The sequence below is a fragment of the Galeopterus variegatus genome, unplaced genomic scaffold (assembly GCF_000696425.1).
Source record: "Galeopterus variegatus unplaced genomic scaffold, G_variegatus-3.0.2 Scaffold3342, whole genome shotgun sequence".
Lineage (NCBI taxonomy): Eukaryota > Metazoa > Chordata > Mammalia > Dermoptera > Cynocephalidae > Galeopterus > Galeopterus variegatus.
In genome coordinates this window covers 95337-118719 of record NW_007729453.1, presented here as the reverse complement: position 1 = coordinate 118719, position 23383 = coordinate 95337, and the positions used below count along the sequence as shown (strand labels likewise).

General features: G+C 36.5%; 1 protein-coding gene across 3 annotated transcripts in view; it reads left to right on the top strand.

The window, feature by feature from the left end:
* Positions 1-23383, top strand: part of HUWE1 (HECT, UBA and WWE domain containing 1, E3 ubiquitin protein ligase) — a 150321-nt gene that overhangs the window by 45778 nt on the left and 81160 nt on the right. The window contains exons 7-19 of one of the 3 annotated variants that reach the window (XM_008584708.1): positions 12297-12359; positions 14141-14218; positions 15087-15134; positions 15219-15287; positions 15890-15989; positions 17329-17429; positions 17730-17880; positions 18015-18142; positions 18783-18923; positions 19132-19237; positions 20811-21011; positions 21537-21638; positions 22551-22631. In XM_008584708.1, coding sequence (XP_008582930.1) covers positions 12297-12359; positions 14141-14218; positions 15087-15134; positions 15219-15287; positions 15890-15989; positions 17329-17429; positions 17730-17880; positions 18015-18142; positions 18783-18923; positions 19132-19237; positions 20811-21011; positions 21537-21638; positions 22551-22631 — 1369 coding nt within the window. Of the gene's footprint in view, positions 1-12296; positions 12360-14140; positions 14219-15086; positions 15135-15218; positions 15288-15889; positions 15990-17307; positions 17430-17729; positions 17881-18014; positions 18143-18782; positions 18924-19131; positions 19238-20810; positions 21012-21536; positions 21639-22550; positions 22632-23383 lie in introns of all 3 variants that reach the window. The other 2 variants (XM_008584707.1, XM_008584709.1) reach the window with 2 other exon arrangements.

The window sequence follows — 23383 nt, the reverse complement described above, 5'->3', positions numbered from 1 at the left end:
GAGCACAGCGACGCTCCCACCGTGGGTTCGGATCCTGTATAGGAATGGCCGGTGCGCTCACTGGCTGAGCGCGGTGCGGGAGACACCAAGCCAAGGGTTGCAATCCCCTTACCGGTCACGAAAAAGACAAAAAAAAAAAAAAGAAAGAAAGAAAGCCCATTTACAATAGTCACCAAAAATATAACCCTAAGAATAAATCTAACCAAGGAGGTGAAAGATGTCTGCAATGAGAACTACAAATCACTACTGAAAGAAATTAAAGAAGACACCAAAAGATGAAAAAACATTCCTTGTTCGTGGATTGGAAAAATCAGTGTAATAAAAATGTACTACCCAAAGCCATCTACACAGATTCAATGTGATCCCCATCAAAATACCCATCATATTCTTTCACAGAAATAGGAAAAGCAGTCTTCATATTCATATGGAACAGGGAAAGACCTTGAATAGCCAAAGCAGTCCTGGGCAAAAAACGTAAAGCCAGAGGCATTGCACTTCCTGACTTCAAAGTGTATTACAAATCTATACTAACAAAAACAGCATGGTCCTGGCATAAAAACAGACACATGGACCAATGGAACAGAATAGAGAACCCAGAAATCAATCCACGTATTTATAACCAACTGATCTTCGACAAAGGCACCAAGAACATACACTGGGGAAAAGACTGCCTTTTTAATAAATGGTGCTTGGAAAACTGGATATCCATATGTAGAAGAATGAAACTTCATCTGTTCCTCTAAATATAAGACTTGAAACTTTAAAACTCCTTGAAGAAAACATAGGGGAATCAGTCCAGGATTTAGGACTGGGCAAAGACTTTATGAACAAGACCCCAAAAGTACAGACAAAAGAAAAAATAAACGGGACTATATCAAACTAAAAAGCTTCTGCACAGGAAAGGAAACAACAGTGTGAAAAGATGACCTACAGAATGGGAGAAAATATTTTCAGACTGCACATCTGACTAGTGATTAATATCCAGAATATACAAAGAGCTCAAACAACTTTACGGCAAAGTAACAAATAATCCAATTTAAAAATGGGCAAAGTATCTGAATAGATGTTTCTCAAAGGAAGATATGCAAATGAAAACCACTTTGAGATATCACCTCACCCCAGTCACACTGGCTATTATAAAAAAGACAGAGAATAACAAATGCTGATTAGGATGTGGAAGAAAGAGGAACCCTTCTGCATTGTGGTTGGGACTGTAAATTAGTAGAGCCATTATGGAGAACAGTATGGAGGTTCTTCAAACAACTACAGATAGAACTACCATATGATCCAGCAATCCCAGTACTGGGGATATAACCAGTGGATTGGAAATCATCATGTTGAAGAGATTCCTGCACTCCCATGTTTATTGCAGCTCTTCTTAAAATAGGCAATGAAACCAACTTAAATGTCCATTGATGGATGACTGGATAAGGAAATTGTGGTATATATACATAATGGAATACTACTCAGCCATAAAAAAGAATGAAATTCTACCATTTGCAGCCACTGGGATGAGCCTGGAGAAAATTATCCTAAGAGAAACAGCCCAGGTACAGAAGGAGAAATACCACATGTTCTCACTCATAACCAGGAGCTGAATCCATAAATAAACAATAGCAAGAGAGAGAGAAAGAAAGAAACAACATTCACAGTACTATGTTGAACTTTTAGAAAGAGAGAAAAGAACTCTGGTTACTAGAAGTGGAAAAGAGGAGGGGAGGAGAAGATGGAGGGTGGCTAATGAGGAATTGGTTAACAGACACAAAGAATGATTGTGTATTGTAATGCTGAATAAGCTAATTATCCTGATCTAACCATCACACATTGTACACAGTTATTGAAAATCATCGTTGTACCCCACACGTATGTATAGTAAATTCTATAAAATATATACATAAAAAAGAAACATCCTTTTTACATGCCATAAACCTATGTATGACACTGAAAGATAGCTTAGCCGAAAAGATGTCTAAGTAAAAAAAGCTAAAGAGCCCCATTTATGGTTTTTTTAAAAGTCCAAAAGTAAAACTACATATGTAAAGTCCAGAAGGTTACATACTTAATTGTAAGCTTAGAAAAAGAGAATTGAAATTGGGGAGAAGAAGGGTGAGTTTCACTTTTTTAACTCTCTACTTTGAACATCTTACAGGTACAGTGTATTACATATTTTGTAACTAAATGTGAGAATTAGTAATGGTTGTTTATAAATGTGTTTTTAGTGACCACAATACTCCATTGTTTGTATGTTGTATATTTAAGTTAATTGTTAACCTATTTCATACCTATTATATGTAATTTTCTTAACTCTGAGAGTAGAAATTGTTACCCCCATTTTTACCATTGAGTGCGAAATTTAGTAAGGTGAAGCAATTTGCTTATAATCCCCACGATTAGTAATTTGTGAACTGCAATTTGAAACTTGATTTATTTGCTTAATCAGGCTATATCCTTTACAAGGGTTGCACCATTTTTATGATGGTTTTGAAATTTCAGAATAAGTTTTACATTTAGGAATGGAAGAAGAGCACTCTACAGTTAATTTGGTGCTTTGTATAGAGAGAGCCACAATAGCACCTACCAGAATTCACATCTTGTCACCCTACTTTTAGAATGATTATCACACACTAATATTTCATACTTCTGTTAAATGTTCTGAAAAATTAGGAAGTAAAGGTTAAGATGCAGACTATACTTTTAAATGGCACATGTGCAAAGTACCAGGATTTGGGGAGGGGGGTTGGCAGGGGGCAGTGGGTAGATTATCAAATTCTTTTCTTTTCTTGGATCATTTTACCACCAGGAGGAGTTGCTTGAAGGATTGCTTAAACGATTGCTGTTTTGTTCCTGTGCATTTTGGACTCTTTACCTTTGAAAGGTGTGCTGCTTTTTGTTCTGAGATGGGCTAACATAGATACTGTAGATTGAAGGTTGATTTCTGGTTTTGGACAAATTCAAATCTTGACGGGTGCAGTACACTGCTGCCTTGATAATATATTTATGTGCTTGATATTTTGCTATGCTGCTACCATAAAAGAATTTTACAGGTGTTTTAGGCTTAGAGATAATATGCTAGGTGTTTAGTAATAATAGCTGCCATTACTAATACTCCTCATTAAAATTTAAAACTTCATGTTTCTCTAAAATGTGAAGTTTTTTCTAAAAATGTAACTTGTTGATGTGGCTTCTTTCCCCTACATTTTCCTTTCAGTGTGTTACTCTAGTTCTTATAACAGTGATCTTCATAGAAATCTTGGTTCACTTCTCTTCATTTTTTTGGGCAGCTTGCTGTGCAACAAACATACATTCACTTGCATGTAGTTAAGAACCTGGGTTTAGAAACCAGATCTACTTCTGTTAAGTCAAATTAACCTCAGATTCTGTATTTGTAAATTGGGGTTTATGATATCTACCTCATAGTTTCCAGTATTAAATTAAGTGAGGTCATAAATGAAACTCCTAGGGTTAATGCCAGTAGTGTCAGAAGAACTTAATAAATGGGAGTTGTCATTGATAGATGGTTATCAGCACGTAAACTGCAAGCTATTATTTGATACATTGTTTTAAAAAGTCACTTTTAAGTCACCTGTATAACTATAATTCTTTTAATGGCTACATAACATTCCACAGTTTGGATGTACTGTATTGATTCAGCTATTTTCCTAGTGGTGAATTGATTTTTTTTTTTTCCCTGTTAGGAACAGTGCAGCATTAAGCAATCTTGTACATATGCCCTTAGTTACATTCTTTTTTAATATGATGTGATAGATATGATATGACAGTCTGTATGATAGGGTTACAGAAATCTCAACGTTACTTTAATTGGCACTTTCCTGATTAGTAGTGAGTTGGAGCATCTTTTCATATTTGGCCATTAGGATTTGCTCTTGCAAACTATATGTTCATGTCTTGTGGTCTGTTTTTCTATTGGGTTAGTTTTTTCCACTATGAAAACCATATTGGAGATATTAGTCCTTTGTCATCTAAGTGTGTTTTTTTCCTAAATTTTTTTAAATTTATTTTTTAATTGACACGTATTGATTGTACATATTTATGGTGTACGGAGTTACATTTCACTACATGTATGCAATGTGTCATGATCAAATCATGGTAGTTAGCTTATTCATCATTGCAAAAATTTATCATTTGTGATGAGAACATTTGAGAACATACAATAAATTATTGTTAATTATAAGTGCCTAGCACTGGGGCCGGCCTGTGGCTCACTTGGGAGAGTGCGGTGCTGATAACACCAAGGCCACGGGTTCGGATCCCATATAGGGATGGCTGGTTTGCTCACTGGGTGAGCGTGGTGCTGACAACACCAAGACAAGGGTTAAGATCCCCTTGCCAGTCATCTTTTATAAAAAAAAAAAAACAAACAAAAAAAACAAGTGCCTAGCACTACTGTAGACTAAGAGAACTTATTTTTCCTATCTAGTTATAATTTTGTGTCCATTAACCAACATTTCCCTATCCCACCTCGTCTTCTACTCCCCTCTCCTCCTCATCTTCTGGTAACCACAGTTCTCCTTTCTACTTCTATCAACTCAACTTATTTTTTTTTAGCTTGCCACATATGAGTGAGAACATGTGCTATTCATCTTTCTCTGCCTAACTTGTTTCACTTAACATAACATCTTCCAGGCTTATCCACGTTGCCACAAATGACAGGATTTCATTTTTTTTTATAGCTGAGTAGTCCTCCACTGTGTCATTTTTATGTATATTGTCTTTGTTGTGTTTTTATGCACGGTGTTTTCAAAAATGGTTCAGTCAATGCTTTTAGAAAAAAGATTGAATATCATGTTTTGCTTTTTAAGAAAAATGTTGACTTTTTATCTGATATCTTTTCTCATGGTAGTTTGTTAATGACTCAGTTACTCGGTACTGTGTGCTAGTTGTGAATATAAACAGTGGTTAGTGAACTACAAATTTAAAAAAAGTTCTTCAGGAAAACTTGTTGGATCAATTAAAGAGCCATACTGCTAGCTTTTGTGAAGGTGTAGTACACTGGTTCTTAAAGCTGAGCACACATAAGAATCATTTTATTGAAACATAGATTGGTCTTCCTCCTCTTCCCTATCCCACTCCTGTGTTTCTGGTTCTGTAGGCCTGTAGTGGGTCTTTGAATTGCTAACAAGTTCCCAGGTAATACTAATGCTGCTGGTTCGGGAAGAACCATTGGTCTAGTTTATCCTATTGGGTAAAGTTACAAAATCTTACCAGATTCTCATAATTCCATCTCAAAGAGCATCATGCCTTTTTCCTGATGCCTGAATACTTATTCATCAGCAAATTCCATATTTACTGGGTGTCTACTTAAAAGTGCCAGGATCATGTAGTAACACTATAGGTGAGTACAAGGATGCTCAGAAGTTATATGTTATTATTTTTGGATAAAGCCTATCAGCTCTTACCCCAATAAAGTGTGAAATATGATGTCTGCCATTTCTGTCTTAAGCATGGTACTGGTTCCATACCTGGGTGTCAGCCTGTGAGCTGCCTCCTGAATCATCACCTAGATCTTCCAAGAAGTGTATGGCCAGCCCTGTTCTGGATGTAGTGTAAAACATGTTCTTTTCTTTAACAAGCTCACTTAGTTGTTGAGGAAGCAGGATATAGATGCGTAATAATAAAAATGGCAAAGAACTAGTGTTATTCTAAATAATATTGATTAAAAAGTACCCTAGGATCTTAAACATTTCATAGATTTATCTTGAGGGCAGAACAAGCTTTTCTTCCTAGTAAAAATATGTGCTCTGCATTTTAAAATTTTGGAAATGTACAGAACAAAATTTATTATAATCATGTATTCTTACTGTTTTAGTACATTTTCTTAGTCTTCATTTTATGCATATTTCTTTGCATAGCTCGGCTCATAGGGTATATATGATTTTCTATCCTGCTTTATTTACTTAATGTACTAACATCAGTGTTTTCCCATATTAACGTAATTTTGTAAGAAACATTTCTTTATGTCTACTATAATGGTACAATCCCATAAATGTAACAACATCATAGACTTTTATGAATCAAGTTTGAGTTGGCGTGGTTTTCAAAGATCCCAGCTTACCAAAACTTTCTAGTTAAAGGTGCTTGATTTTTATTAGATCGTAAAAGTTGGCAAGAAAGATTTTGTGGTGACAGTAATAGAAGTATTCTAAAACGATTAGTTGGGACAACAGAGAAGAAACAAGAAAAATAACGTGCAGACGTACAGCCTTTCAAGCTTATTCTACCTTGCAAATTCAGATCTTTGGTTTTACTTAGGGTTTTTAGCAAATTCCATGTGTCCTTACTGGAAGTCCTGGAAATAGCCAAGAAAAGTTTTGAAATGTAATGAGGAAGTACTTCCTCCATTTTATACAGCTATAGTAACTAAAATATAAAATAGTATGGCAGTAAGAGTGGAATTGACAAATCAATAGGTTCTAGAAACAGATCCAACATGTAAGAATTGAATTTATGGTAAAGATGGCATCTCAGATTAGCAGAAAAAGGATGGATTATTTAGTACGTGGCATTGTAATGACTGGCTGACTATTCAGTGAGCAATTAAGGTAGATCCTATCTCATCAAAGTAAAATTAAGAACTATTAAAAAGTTGGATGTTAAAAACATGAGGCTATGTATAAAAGCATTGAAAGGAAGTATAACTGCATGGTCTTTTCAGGAATAAGGCTAACACCATGAAAGAAGAAATAGATTCCATTATAATATGATTTTATATCTTCTGTATGTGAATATTTTGATTATTGTCAAATTATATCATCTATGTATATCTCGATTTACTTCAAATTTTTCATATTATTTAAGTAATTTGCATTATTTTTCTATTGTAAATAATGCCACAGTGAATATCTTTAATGCATGGTTATTTCGCTGTATTTATCAACAAGTGCTTTTTATTAAGTTCTTAATGAATGTTGGACATTATACTTTAAACATTCTTCTCTCATCTAATTCTTAGAAAGTTGCCACAGGCATCATATATTCAATTTTAAACATAGTCCGAGTTTTGAGGTAAAGATCAGAGAAATCCAGTAACTTGTTCCTTAAGTCATTAAACATGAACATTATAGTCCCTTGTCTTAAATTGTTCCCTCTTCACTGGTTCCTCCTATCTATATGTATATTTATAAAGAAAGAACAAGCAAAAGCAAGATCATATGTCTTTCTTTTCTTGGTCAGTGTAGCTGAAGGTTTGTCTATTTTTGTTTGATCTTTTCAAAGAACCAACTTTTGGTTTAGTTGATTCTATTGTTTTTCTGTTTTTTTATTTCATTTGTCTCTTCTCTATTCTTTACTATTTCCTTTCTTCTGCTTGATTTGGATTTTATTGGCTATCTAGTCCCTTAAGGTAAAAGGTTAGGTTACTGATTTGAGATCTTTCATTTTTACTGTAAACGTTTATACTTACAGGATCCACTGAAAGCAGTATTTAGAGGAAATACACTGCGTTCATTGTACCCTGTAAGTTTTGGTATGTCATGCTTTCATTTTCATTCATCTCAAGGAATTTTCTGATTTCCCTTGTGATTTCATCTTTGATCCGTTGGTGTTACGAGTGTGTTGTTTAATTACCATGCATTTGTGAATTTTCCAGGTTTCTTTCTGTTAAAGATTTCTGATTTTTTTTAATTGTCATGGGACAATAAACAGTGGTCTCTGTTTCATTTTTTTGGCTTGGTTTGAAGAGAATTCTTCTTTAAAGTTCTGGTAGAATTCACTCGTAAAGCAATCTGGTCCTGGGCTTTTCTTTGTTGGGAAACTGCTGATTAATGCTTCAATCTTGTTGCTTGTTATTGGTCTGTTCTGGTTTTATATTTCTTCTTTGTTCAGTCCTGGTAGTTTGTGTCCAAAAATTTATTCATTTCCTCCAGGCTTTCAAATTTGTTGGTGTATAGTTTTTTATAATAGTCTCTAATGATGCTTTTTGTATTTCTGTTGTATTGGTTGTAATGTCTCCTTTTTCATTTCAGATTTTTGTTATTTGGGTCTTCTCTCTTCTTTTTTTAGTTAGCCTAGCAGATAGCTTGTCTATTTTGTTTATCTTATCAAAAATCAACTTTTGGTTTCATTGACCTGTTGTATCATTTTGGGGGGGGGTCTCTATTTCATTTAGTCTGCTCTGATCTTAATTATTTCTTTCCATCTACTGATTTGGGGATTGGATTGTTCTTGATTTTCTGGTTCTTTGAGTTGTAATGTTAGGTTGTTTATTTGAAATCTTTCTGTTCTTTTGATTTAAGTGTTTCTTGTAATAAACTTCCCTCTTAGTACGGCTTTTGCAGTATCCTTCAGGTTTTGGTGTGATGTGTCTTCATTTTCATCAGTTTCAAGAAATATTTTGATTTCTTGTTTAATTTTTTCTTGGACTCATTGGTTGTTTAGAAGGAAGTTATTTAATTTCCATGTGTTTGTATAGTTTCTAGAGTTTCACTTGTTCTTGATTTCTAGTTTTAATCTGTTGTGGTCTGAAAAGATACTGGAAATGATTTCAGTTTTTTAAAATTTGTCAAGAATTGATTTGTGACCTAACATGTAGTCTGTCCTGGAGAATGTTCTGTGTGCTGATGAGAAGAATATGTAGTCTGTAGTTGTTGGATGAAATGTTCTGTAGATATCTGCCAGATCCAATTGATCTAAAGTGTAGTTTAAATCCTGTATTTCTCAGTTGATTTGTTGCCTAGATGGTCTGTCCAATGTTGAGAGGGGTGTTCAGCTCTCTTATCTTATTGAGGTCTATCCCTTTCTTTAGGTCTAATAGTACTTGCTTTATATATCTGAGTGCTCCAGTGTTGGGTGCATATATGTTGATACTTGTTATGTCTTCTTGCTGGATAGATCCCTTTCTCATTGTATAGTGGCCTTCTTTGTCTCTTTTTGTAGTTTATGGTTTAAAGTTTATTTTATCCAATAGGATAGCTGCTCCTGCTTGTTTTGGTTTCCATTTGTGTGGTATATCTTTTTCCATCTTCTCACTGTTCATCTGTGTATGTCTACAGGTGAAGTGAGTCTCTTTTAGACAGCATAGTTGAGTCTGACTTTTTAATCCAGTCATTCTGTGTATTTTGAGTGAGGAGTTTAATCCATTTATATTTAGGGTTATTACTGAAAGATATTATCTTATTCCTGGCCTTTTGGGGGGGGGGTAAATATCTTTTGTTCCTTCCCCTTTTATTGTTTTTCTTTCATGTTTTTGGTTTTGGTTTTGGTCTTTTATTATTCTTTTATTGAAACATAGTTGATTGTATATATCTGTGGGGTATAGAATTGAATATCAGTAACTGTGCACTATGTGATGCTCAAATCAGGATAATTAGTATATTCAACATTATACAATGTAATCATTTCTAGTAGTCCTTTACCAATTCTTCCCTTACTGCTTCCTCCTCCACTGTTCATTGGTTTTTTTGAGGTTGTACGATGTAGCTTCTTTCTTGCTTGCATTTTTGTCCTGCCAGTGGGTTTTGTTCTTTTTTGTAGATTCATGGTAGTGAATATTGTTTTTTTAGATTTCAGATGGGGGACTCCCTTGAGGATTTCTTGTAGGGCTGGTGGTATGGTGGTGGACTCCCACAGAAATACACTATTTCTTCCTCATTTTTGAAGGATAGCCTTTCTGGGTATACTGTTCTTGGCTGGGAGGATTTTTTTCTTTTGGTATTTTGTATATGTCATCCCAGTCTCTTCTGGATTGTTGAGTTAGTGTTGAGAAGTCTGCTCTTAGTCTGATAGGGATTCTCCCTTATAGGTGACTTAACAGTTTTCTCCTGCTGTTTTAAAATTTTCTCTTTGAGTTTTGTCAGTTTGACTATAATGTGTCTCAGAGGACCTTTTTGGATTGAATCTGTTTGGGGATCTTTGAGCCTCCTTGATCTGAAGGTCCATGTCCCTGCTTTCCCTGGGAAGTTTTCTACTGTTATTTCATTGAATAGGTTTTCAGTGCCTTATCCTTTCTCCTTACCTTATGGTACACCCATGATTCAGATATTTGTGTGCTTAATGTTGTCTGCTAGCTCTCTTAGTTTTTCTCCATTTTTAAAAATTCTTTTCTTAAATGCCTGGTACCATAAAAAATAAAAAAATCAGTCTTTCTAGATGGGTTCTGTGTGTATATTGGGTGTACACTTGTTTACAGCTCTGCCCTAGCCTTTGCTTCTTCCTTTTGCAGAGCCTGAATATGAATCAGAGGTGGGAGCTTAGGACTTTCTCAGGTTTTTTCCAAGAATGTACCAGCCTTGGGCATACTTGTGGCTTTTAAGTTCTCAGTAATGTGTAGAGTTTTTCAAAACTATTAATTCTTAAAGGATCTCATACCCCAGCCTTTTCTCCCAAGCTTTTCAGTTTGTCTATTATTTGCCAGAACTGTGTGCCTTGCCCCAGGAGGCTGGTACTAATTCATTTACAATGAAATGTGTTTAACATGTGCCCGATTTCCCCCCACTCCCTTGAGAGTTCCACATTAGGCAAAATATTGGAAAGCCCTTTGAGCTGGTCCTTCAAGAGGCCACCAGACAGGCCAAAACGGACAACCACAATTATTTGAGGATGTCTGTTCTGCTCACTCCAAGATTCTGGGCTGTTGTCTTCAAGGCCACTGCTGAGTTAGGGAGTGTGGGATAGTCAGGATAAGTTAAACGCCACAAAGCTCTCTCATTGAGATTCAGTGGTGATTGTTGTTATTCCTTTATTAAGCATTTGCCTGGTTGCTGTAAACTTTTGGTTAGTTTCCAGAATTCTGATAAAGTTGATTCTGACAGTTTTTGCTAGTTTATTAATTGCTTTTGTGAAGGAATGGACATTTGGAGTTTCCTGCTCTGCCGTTTTTGCTGATATCACTCCCAGTAGAACAGTCCTTTTTTTTAAAAAAAAGATGACCGGTAAGGGGATCTTAACCCTTGACTTGGTGTTGTCAGCACCACACTCTCCCAAGTGAGCAAACTGGCCATCCCTATATACAGATCCGAACCCGTGGCCTTGGTGGTGTTATCAGAACTACACACTCCCGAGTGAGCCACAGGCTGGCCCTAGAACAGTCCCTTTTTAACCAACTGGGAGTAGTAGGCATGTCTTTCTCCAGGAAGCCTTTCTCATCCATGTTTCCACTAGAGCAGTGCCATAAGGTATCCATTATATGTAACAAATGACTTCTGTGCTTCTAGGGTGGTACTAGTAATGTACCATTCTTTGGAGAGTTTATAAAATAATCACTCACCATTTTCTATGTTCTGTGGTTCATATTTGTTGCTTGTATTGAGAAAAGCTGCCAGTCAGTCAATTGTAGTTTGAGAAAGCTTATTTCTCAAGGGGTAGACAGATTGTGTTGTTGTTGTTTTTTTATTTTTCAGGTTTAGAAATAGCATTCTGTAATATAGACCTTTATGACTGACAGCTTCAGTGATTTACACTGTTTATTTTGGGTTTTTTAAGACTTCATTGGGAGGTAGTGACATGATAACAGCATTTCACTAAGAGGAAACACTCAGGTGGATGTTAGGCCAGATCCAAGGTGATTGAGACCCTCGCTGAGTTGACGAAAATATAATGAAGACATAGATTTAAGTGGCATTTGTGCTTGAACCATGCCAGACCTGGGTTACCTACAAAATTAAGGGAAGAGTGGAAGCAATTAGTTGACATTCATGGTTGTAGCTGGGATGACTGGGAAATATTTAAACTTAAAAATATAATTCTCTTAATGCTATAGTGATTGATATTTCAAAGGCTGTTGGAGATGCAGTCTGGTTAGTAAGCAAGATTAAGTGGCTGGAGTTTTGGATTTGGAAGCCAGTTGAGCCATTCTCTCCATTACCTCAAGAGCTAGTTGATTTTTTTAGACTTTGGTGGCAATGTACAGTAGTAATAAACAAAGCAGAATCTTCTGCTTTGCAATTCAGCTCATGTCAATAGGAGAGGAACTGAAAAGCATGTGATTCCATCTCAGTGAGGAAGGTGAGTAGACAGAACATCAAGCAAGGCCTGGTGGGACATGACTGATCTGTCAGCAAGCATGACTGTAGGTTTGTGGAATGCAGTGGTTGGCACTTGTTGCTTGTGTTCTTCCAAGGAGCATCTTCACAGAACAGTGGAATTGATCTCATTGAAGAAATCATGTTTAGGTAGACCATCTTGCATTAAGTCTTAAGTTCTTGCTTCTCTTTGCTCCTTCTTTTTGTTTGACCTTCACGTTGGATGTCCACTCAACACTCCAAGCTGCCACACACTCTTAAATATTTTATGGATAAGACACCATAAGCACTGTCTTAACACTGTCTTTTTCCTTTTCCAAGAGCTGGGGTGGAAAGGAGAATGGCTTTGGACTTGCTGAATGTTGCAGAGACTTGCATATGGTGGTAAGTAACTCTTTGGGAGATGGGTGTCTTTTGGCATGGCTGCAGTCTCTTTCTGAGCCTCACTTTGCAATGAATATATGGTATATAAAACTGCCACTTTACATCAGGACCTTTGAGAAACCTGAGATCAGTTGAGGTGTAGCATACCTTAGCAAGCAGTCTAGCAGTTCTTGGCCCCTCAGCATGCTACAGGTAGATAATAGAATCTTGGAGACACAGTATATTTCATACCCAGTTCTTAAGTAGGAAGCTGTATTTGTTGAATCAGTTTGCAAGTGATTTTTTAAGTCCCAGAAAGTGCATTCGCTTGCATTCTCACACTGGAACTGTCAGAACTCTGGGCAGTGTGGCATGATTTAGGAATGGCTGTTCTGATGTTTTACTGTTATTCATAACTTAGAATGTTCTATGTGCTTTCCGTGTTTACCCCTCTGCCTTTCACCCATGCTTTGGTTATTAGCTCAGGCCATCCTCCCCTCTGCTTTGATATGTTGCTGTGGAACCACAAGGCACTTTCGGATTTTCAGTAGTGATTCTGTTGTGCCTGGAAGCAACTGTATTTTTTCAGCAGATATACAATTTGTCTTGTCACTTTGCAATGTTTAACACAAATGTTCACAGAAAACTACAAAATAGAGCAAGGTTTTTTAGCTGGTATATACTTTATTGAGTATTTTATAAGTAGATATTGGGTAATATGGGAAGTGAGTGTTGTCTGTTTAATAGTCAAAATTACATAAATCTTAAAAGATATTCAGAGTTTAGAATTCTAATTCTGAGAACATAATTTTTTATCTTAAAGTTTAGTTGGCTAATTCTGAGCCTCCTTAGTACATGTCAAGCTTGTTCTTTGCTCCTTGGGCAAAACAGTATGATATACTGTACTAGCCCTGCATGATGTCCATTACCTGTATTGGTGCCAGACTGTATTAAGAAATCACACATCTTTTTATTTATTGAGATTTGTCAAGTCATGAAACTTTGAAAAATATGTGTATTTTAAAAGGGAGTAATACATAGATGATTAAAAATTCAGAGTATAAAGATATATAAAATGATAATTTCTCTATCCCCAGAGGCAACCACTGCTAGTAGTTTCTTTCAAGGAGACATTTTAATGGGCATGCTGTTGTGATCTTAATGTTGTTCGTCCATGTTGCATTTCTGGAATTAAAGAAGGTGTGTTGTCAGGATCTGGTTTATGTTGGTTTGGTGTTTACCTGTTCAGAAAAACATGAGAAGTGATAAAGAATGGTGTAGAAGAGAGTATTTGAAGAATTATGAAAATATGTTCATGATGCATACTTTGAATAAAATATTTCAGAAGACTGATGATAAACACTAATGTTTCCATAAGAATGTTCTTTTCCATTCTTTAGGCTGTTATTGACTGTCATATTTGTTCTTTATCCTTTCTTGGAGTTTTATTCATTACTGCTTGTCAGACTTGCCCCCCTTTTCCCCCTTGAGAACAGTCACAGTCAAAATCGATCTTTTGAAAGAATGGGCAACTGGTAACTTATAAGTAAGAAATATGGAAGGTTTTGGAGCTCTGGGCTCCATCCTCCTGATTCTCTTTTGAACAGGTCTCATCCCCACTGAGCCCTGCTCTAAGACAAGGAGTTAAACGTACTGTAGGTGCGGAATAGACTGTTCATTCTGCCGCCACAATGAGTTGGACAAGTGGCTAGGATTTGAGGGAAGAATTGGGAGAGGGTTTTACCTGCCTTGCCTATAATTAGTTGAAGCTCAGTGTCTGATTCTTTGTGCCTTATACACAGAAATACCCACCCAGTGCAACTACACTACACTTTGAATTCTATGCAGACCCTGGAGCCGAGGTCAAAATCGAGAAAAGGGTGAGTCTCACTTAGGCTTGTTCTGATAGAGTCTACAGTCTGCTGTAACTGTGGTAGACTTTTGTAGAACTCATTGGTTAAATGAAGGCATGCTTTTGAGCTACATTGCTGCTCTCCCAAGCTAAACCTACATAGAAACTTCTCAGGAATAAGTGCATGCCCAGCTCTGATAGGGTTGAGTCTTTACTTATGTTGGAGGCTGCCAAAAGATAGGACTCTGTTATGGGGCACTGCTGTGACTTGTATTTTTTCTCACAGTCTCACTTGAGAATTCCACCATGCGGTGTAATAGTCTGGATGGCTCAGGTTTCTCTACCTAAGCCAGCCTGTAAGAAGTCTCTATATATTGTGTATAGGATTCTGCTTAAATTATGTGGTCATTCTGTATTCTTTGAGGGAGTACTAAAATTGTTTAGTTTAGAAGTAGCCTAGTGAATAAGATCCTTTTTCTTCTACTTACAATATTAAATAATAAAAAAAAAATAAATTTTCTAGATTAATGTTGCCTTGAAAACAACTCTAATGTATATTCAGAAAGCATTTTCCTGGAACCAGTCTTTGCTATGAGTACTGAGGATGTGGGGATTAAGTTGGTAGAGTGGTAGAAAGGGACAAAAAAGAATGTAAAATATGCCTGGCTATGTGCATTACAGTTTGATACTTGTTTCAAAGAAGCTTTCCTTAAAATATTCTCTATATAAAATGGATAATTTGGAGGACTATAAAGTTACCTTGATTTTAAGAGCATTCAGTTAGGCTTCAACCTAGGGGTGACATCTTGGTTTTCAGATGGCTCTTATAGCTCTGCAGCAGGGGAAGCTAGGCTATTCAGTGACTCTTAACAGCTCTCTTATCTTTTTAATTTCAGACAACTAGTAACACACTACATTACATTCACATAGAGCAACTTGACAAGGTAAGAGGAATCTTTGACTGTTGGCTATTTTCTTAACATTTGGTTTACTTTTTCTTCCTAACTGTACTTTTTTTCCTAATGTAGATTTCAGAAAGCCCTTCTGAAATCATGGAATCTCTTACCAAAATGTACAGCATTCCTAAGGATAAGCAGGTATGATATGTCCTAAAAATATCCAGAAAGTTTGGTCGTTACCAAACAGACTGATATGTGCTGGGATGGGAGACAGAAAGAATGTCACCTTTGGAGTCAGACCATGGGCAGGTTAGTTAGCCTCTCTGGGCTTTAGTTTCCTTGTCTTTTATGAGGACAACACTTAATAACTTCTAAGTCCTTATGAGAGTTTGAGGAAAATGTAAACTGCCTGACTCAGTATGAGTATCTAATAAGTGGTAGTAGCTTTCTCAACATTTTGGATGCCAAAGGAGAAAATGTTCAGTTGTGTTCTTTTTTTCTGTTCCTTTTGGCAATGATCAAATAGTTAATTTGATTAATAACAATGAGAACTCTTGCCAGATGTTGCCTTTCAGTGCAGTGACAGTTCTTGTCTTAGAGTATTAGGATTCTGTGAGCCTCTCTTGTTTCTCCTATTTTGTCAGCTAACCTCAAAATGGGTGGAACCATTTCTGTTTGATACTTTAGCAAATAGCAACAATAACCATTTTACTAAGTAGCCCAGCAGGTAAGAGTTAGCCCTCAGAAAGAATACTCTTCTTTTCTATAGATTTTCTAATACAGGTCTTATCTCTTTACAGATGCTGTTATTTACACACATACGGCTGGCCCATGGCTTTTCTAATCACAGGAAGCGATTGCAAGCTGTTCAGGCCAGATTGCATGCAATATCTATATTAGGTAAGAGAAGAATACTGTAATTAACAGGCCCTAATTATGCAGTTTGGACTCGATTTCTTTTGAACTTCATCTGTCTTTGTTGCTATGAGGCTTATTGTAGTTACTAGGTGGCAACTTAAATTGTAAAATTGCCAGCATTCCCAGTGTTGACTGTATTTATTCATCACTCCTGAGGGTTTAGTCTTGGTTTTAGTCTTTTTTTTTTTTTAAATAAGTGTGCATATAGTCATCTCCCACTGGCTCCTTCTATTCCTCTTGCCATTGTGTCTTCATTTTCTTCCATCTTTTCAGGGATATAATTTTGAAGTAAGTCAGAACATAGTCACTAAGTAGTCAGTACTGTGCATTTAACTTCTTTTACTATGAGGTAGTAGAATGGAAAGCATACAGTTTTGGAATCAGTCTTGGGTTCTTCCCCTAATTCTGAAGATTATTAGCCACATGTTTATCTTCTCAGCCTCAGTTTCCTCATTTTATGTTGGGACAATACTTACTTTATCAGCACCGCACTCTCCCGAGTGAGCCACTGGGCCGGCCCCGGGACAATACTTACTTTATAGGCTGGTCTGAGGATTAAATTAAAGCCTGGATAGCAACCCAGCAAAGACCAGGCACATAGAAGGTATAACATGGTAACCACTGCTGTTATTACCAGCCTCCATTATGTTATTACCTGTTTTTCTTCTCTTTTAAACCATAATTTCCTTCCCGTGAAAATCCTGCTCTTGTATTTGTGCTTATACCTAGCATAACCTCTGGCATGTTAGTAGGTGCTCAGGAGATATTTGTTGAAAACTAAATGAATGTGCTCAAATTCCATTAATTTGCACTTCAGGGGACTATGTCCAGTGTTACCTCAGTGTGGAATTCATTGAAAGTATTACACGCATTCTCAGGTGTCACTACAGTGTCACACAAGTTTCTGATTTAGTCTACAATAGTCCATAAATTCTGTTCTTTGCACTTTGTAAAAGTGTTTGCAGTGAAAGCAGACACACATGAAGAGGCTAAAATGGAAGTCTGTGTCTAAGGCATGGTGGGTTTATATCACGAGGTGATACTATGAAAAATTAACTCTTAATTCTCTTTTCCTATTTCCATCCCCAAAAATCCTTGCTCAAGACTACCAATACCTTTAATAGGGGAATCTGTCAATTCAGTGGGTATTTAGAGCTTATCACCATGTTTGATCCAATCCTCTAGAATTCAATGATTCTGCTCTCCAGTGCTAGTTAGAAGGGAATCCTTACCCAGAACCTGTAGATGCCAAAAGGTTTATCAGTGGGCAGTGGCTCGACCACTGCCTTCTTGCCTAAAGTGTTTATTTCTCTTTTTGCAGTGTATTCCAATGCCTTGCAGGAGTCAGCAAACAGTATCTTGTATAATGGGTTGATAGAGGAATTGGTAGATGTCCTTCAAATAACAGATAAGCAGCTTATGGTAAGTATTTACTAATATTCTTCTCTGTATATTAGGCTTGTGCCCATATGCCTTTTGGTTTTTCCCAGGGGGGTAGAAAGAACCCCAGAAGGGAAGTTTGGCCCTTTTACTTCTTTCTCTTTGGGTTTAAGCTGCAAAATTAACGTGCTGGATTTTTGGTCTTGCTCTCAACAGACCTCCATCTCTCTAAGCAATTACCAGTAGAATGACTTAAATTTTAGAGTCTGGAATATTAGCAACTTCATTTAGTCATTTACCTATTATTTGACACATTCTGTGTTTTACCTTCTATTCTCATAGGAGATTAAAGCTGCTTCTTTACGAACATTAACATCAATTGTCCACTTGGAGAGAACTCCCAAACTCAGCAGTATTATTGACTGTACTGGCACTGCTTCCTACCATGGATTTTTGCCTGTACTTGTGCGGAACTGTATCCAGGCCATGATTGGTAAGTTTTGGTGGTGATTATCCTAGACAAGAGGACTTCTGCCATTCGCTTTTTACTCTTTGTTTAACATCCGGCCTGGTTAACACCAAATTCTGAGCTTGCTCTTTCTCTCCTTCTCCCAACCTCCCTTGTAGATCCTTCCATGGATCCATACCCTCACCAGTTTGCCACTGCTCTCTTCTCTTTTTTATACCATCTGGCCAGCTATGATGCTGGTGGTGAAGCCTTGGTGTCCTGTGGAATGATGGAAGCCTTACTGAAGGTGCTGTTTTTTTATTTTTATTTTTATTTATTTATTTTTTTTATTTAATACATTCGTGGGTAGATCAACTAAGAGGGTATAGAGTTGCAAGTTTGGAATGTTTCATGGTGAGAGCAGATAACATAAGAAAGCTCACCTTGAAAAAATTATACTTATTTTTTCTAGTTTTGTCTTCTGGTTATCTCATTAACAACTTTTAAAAGTAGCTACTTTCATTATTAAGAATTTATCTTGGTCCAGTATGGTGTAATAGGAGGCCCTGGGTACTAGTCAAGACATTGCCACATGTTATCATGACCTTAGGCATGACCCTGAGGAAAATGTATGTGAAGATACTTTGTAAATTTCGCTATAATAGTAATAGTCTTTATTACATGCTGGGCACTGGGCACCAGCTTTTTTCTCCCTAAGTATTTTGTTTAATCCTAAGAAGTAATTGATGTCCTCATTATGTCAGAAGACATTGAGTCCCAGAAATCATAGAACTATCATTTGGTGAGCACCAAAAATCAAACATATGGTTGTTCCCCTCTACCGTGCTGCCTCCCTGAGGTCCCAGACTGCATGTTTACAAAAGAATACAATTTTTACAGCTTTGTGTCTTTGCAGTTAATTGTTTTTGCCTCTTTTTCTTTGATAGGTCATAAAATTTCTTGGCGATGAACAGGACCAAATAACATTTGTCACCAGAGCCGTCAGAGTCGTCGACCTCATCACCAACCTGGACATGGCAGCTTTTCAATCGCATAGTGGACTTTCTATCTTCATTTATAGACTTGAGGTATTATTATATAAGGAGCACTTTGCATAGATTTTATTTTCAGTGAGAGCTGAGCCTCTGAACTGTCCTAATAACCCTAAAGAGCCATCTTATCCTTCTGTTTCTACAAAACAATTTTGTAATCTGCCTGTGGCATTCTTCCATTATAATTGTTTTTAATCCCTGAAATATATATAGGATTTTCTTATTATTTTTCCCTTGATCGTAGCATGAAGTAGATTTGTGCCGAAAAGAATGTCCATTTGTGATCAAGCCAAAGATCCAGAGACCCAGTACTACACAAGAAGGAGAAGAAATGGAAACTGATATGGATGGTAATTAATGGTTATTAAGTCAGTATTTTTGTGTTTGAGATATTCCTATCATTCGACCCCAATTTTCATTCTTTCTCATAAATTCTAATGTACACAGCTTACTTGAAGTGAGTATTTTCAGCAACAAAAAAAAATATTTTTTTTTTCAGAAATGATTTGCAAGTTGTTTTTCACAAGGATAATCAAAAGGAAGGTACAAGTTGTTTGGAATAGAGATGGGAGGTGAAGCACATGGTAGAGCTGTAGTGGACCCCTCTAGTCACTCTATGATGTTAATCTATTTTATTTCATTACTTAATTTTTGTCTTCTTATGTATTGGTTCATTATGTTCGTATTCCGTCACAAATGTGAGCTCCATGGGATGCATACTGTCTTTTTCACTGCTGCTATGCCTGATACATCCTAGGCATTTAATGTGCTTGGTAAGAATAGGCAGAATATAGACTAAAATGGAACCTTTTAAAACTTTATTTGGCTATTTTGAGAAGGAGAGGAGAGGCGAAGAGGTTGTTGGGTAAGGAACAACTTTTAAATTATAAAATCAGAAAGATAGAAAACCAAATATTTTTAATCTTCAGGTACATTGTGTCTTTTTTTTAACCTCCCCCTACCCCCAACCCTTGCCTAACACATTGTTCATAATAATACTGAAAAGAAAAATTGTTTCCTAAAACAGCTTTCTTAGAATCTAAATTAATTTTGTCTTGATGACCCAGTTTATTACATGTATCTATTATCATACTTATAATAAAGGTATTAGAATTCATAATGCTTTCATTCTTGACATGAAATACCCATAGGTTGCTGTTCCATTTTTTCTGTCTTATTTCTGAGCACAGTTATCTATGCATGTTGCTGTACCTAGAAGCCCCTTTACCCAATTTGTTTCTAGTCTGTTGTAGGCAACCTGGCATTTGAGTTCGTGGGTGAGATCGAGTGTTGAGTAAAATGTGACATCTACTAACTGGTGTGGTAATTCAAGTGTATAAAGTAAAAATGAATGCTCATCGCCTACCCACCCATCATAGCTACTAGTTGATGTGGCTTTTTCCAGGCTTTTTTATGCATATTCAAATACATGTTCACATAAGTATATAGTTTTTTAAAACAGGAAGATGAGATCATAAACATACTGTTCAACTTGCGCTGTTCATTCAGTGTATCATAGCTATCCTTCCAGATCAGTATATTGAGTATTAATGTTCAATGCTTTTTATATTATTACCCTCCTAAAAAGCTTTACCTCCTATCTATCTACTACCTACCAGAAGTATATGAAACTGCTTGTTTTACTTAACTACTCCCTTCCCACCCCCAATTTGGTGGGTGAGAAATATTGAAGGACTTTTAGAGGATTTTTAATTTGCATGTCATGAATAACTAGTGATGTTAGGCACCTTTCTATTTGCAGAAAACTTAACATTTTAATTTTGGGGTTCAGTATCCTAATCCTTCTCCATTCTGATATCATTCATCTCATCTTAACGGAAGAAGTTTTCTCAAAGAAAAATCTTTTTTTTTCATTGGTGGTACCTTTTGTTCTGAGTTTCTTTATCATAACTTGTTCTTTAGTTGCAGATGTGACTATGGAAAGTAGTCCAGGCTTATCCATCTCTATGGAGCACCGGCTGGATGTTGAATTAAGAGCATCAAGTTCTGGCAGTAGCACTAGCATCTCCTCTGGCCCTGGCCCTGTCCCTGTCCCTGGCCCTGGCCCCGGCCCCGGCCCTGGCCCTGGTCCTGGTCCTGGTCCTGGTCCTGGCCCCCGTCCTGGTGTGTAGACACATAGATACACAGTCTTTCACAGTAACCGAATTATTTAGTGAGGAAGAGAGCTTTAGGAGGAACTTAAGTGGTATATTTGGAGGTTAGCTTCCTATGACGATGCATGTTACTTCATCATTCTGGTGTTTTGTTTTATTAACATTTTATAATTTATAGCATTTTATAATTTTTTAACAGTTCATACATTGATTATCAAAACAGCCACGTTAGAGAGCAGACAGTATCTGAAATGAGAACTGAGTGAGGTTCAGAGAGTTGAATCTATTTACTTTGTAATTCTTCTTTTTTACTTTATGCTTTTAATTTTAATGTTGGTCATGAATAAATTTATGATTTATTTTTCCAGTTTCAAAGCTTAATAAAGTATTCTTGCCAACATCTAGAGACCTCACTTTGAATGTCTGTTAGTTTTGCTATAGTATATATGGGTCTCTTAACATTTTGTTTTGTGTGCCTGCTTGTGTGGCTTAATGGTGAACCCAGTATAATTATCTTGTCTTTCTCCCTTGTCAGGAGTCCAGTGTATTCCACAGCGAGCAGCACTTCTCAAATCTATGTTGAATTTCCTCAAGAAGGCCATTCAAGACCCTGCTTTCTCGGATGGCATACGGCATGGTATTTGATTCTGGATACTTTTTTGAAGGATGTTTGACTTCTCTCAAAGATTGGTCCTTTTCATATTATTCTGACATCTACTCTTTCTTTACAAGCCAGGCTTAGGAGTAGACCATGCCATTTTGAATAGCTTTTAGTGGTTTGGTGTCAGTCACTTTTTCTAGACCTAAGGATTGTTCAGCTATTTATATAATTATTCACCCTTTTTTTTCTTTTAGATTTTGAGTCTGTGCTCACTTTTATCCTACTACCCCCTCAGATTCTGTGTCTGTGTTGTTTTAAGTTAAATCACATTTCTTTGTAGTTTTAATGAATCCCCTTCAAGATGAAGGCAAATTCATGAAATCGGACTGATCCAGGAAACCCAGAGTATATGTTAAATATAGCAAACAGATTGACTTCATTAGACTTGTTTGGGTGCAAAAGCAGAAATTCATGTATGTTATTTGTAGGTTTGTTGTAAGGTTACATGTGCCTGGGAACTCAGGAAAAGCTATTCACCTGGCCTTGAAAAGCCCAGGAACACCAGCAGAATCTGGACCACAGAGACTGAAAGTGGAATTGTAAGGTCGTTTGTAATCCTGAGCAGTTCCGGGAATGTTGGCCTCAGGAATACATGGATCTTGACTCTGGTGTTCCACCATTTTCATGACTCATCTCTCCATGGCTTGTTCTTTTCTTCCTACTGACTGATTTCCTCATGTCTTCCTTTTTTGACCCACTGTGAGAAATCTTATCGCATGGACAAAGAATAAATAATAAAATATGAGGAGCAGACAAGTAGCGGCTATTAGCTTGGAATCAACACAGACTTTGTTTACAGCAGTATGGTATATGTAACATTTATTATTCCCACTCCTCACACTACTCCCAGACTGACCATATTCTCCGTAATGTTCACTTTTCTCTTAGTGATGGATGGTTCTCTGCCTACCTCCCTGAAACACATCATTAGCAATGCAGAATACTATGGCCCATCACTCTTCCTCCTAGGTAAGTGGAATTGTTAGTTGGTTATACCAACTTGGGATAACCTGGCATAGCTCTCTGTTTTTATATCCTTGTGGGATTTTACTGTCCACCTTTGTCCAGTGTGCAATTATGTATTTTTCTTATTGGCAATGAAATAAAGATCAGAATTCAGTCTCAAATAAATGTCCAAATATACTTTCTATAAGCAGTGTATTGTGAATCATTTATAATAGGTAATATTATATGTTTGGCTTATTTGTGCTGTACTTATGCTTCGAGTGTGATTAAGAACATGTCTTTGTTCAATGGTTAGTCCCTAACCTTGGTCTGGGAAATCCAGTCTATTCTCAGAATTGAATATCAAACATGAAAACTGTAGTATAGAAAATTGTTTTGCACTGTAGAAAATGCAGTTTTGGAGGCTGAGTACTTTGTACTTGTTTGCAGAAAATGCTTTTGCATTTCGACATTGGCATTGCTTTGAGTATTGCTGTTAAAACCTCATTTTCATTACCAAGCATTTATTGAGTCTCATACATATTTGGAACAATGTGCTAAATACCTACTAGGCTTCTAGAATCCTCCTTAAAACTCTAAAGTAATTTACTAGGAGATGTGGAAATAGGGAAAACCTCCTTGTACTAGTAGCAGGCATTGTTTTTTATAATTTGGGGTGTCTTGAGAGAGTAATTTTGGCCACTACAAGTCCCTTGCCCCATTTCTTTTCTTTTTTTTTTTTTTTTTTTTTTTTTTTTTTTTTTTTTTTTTTTGTT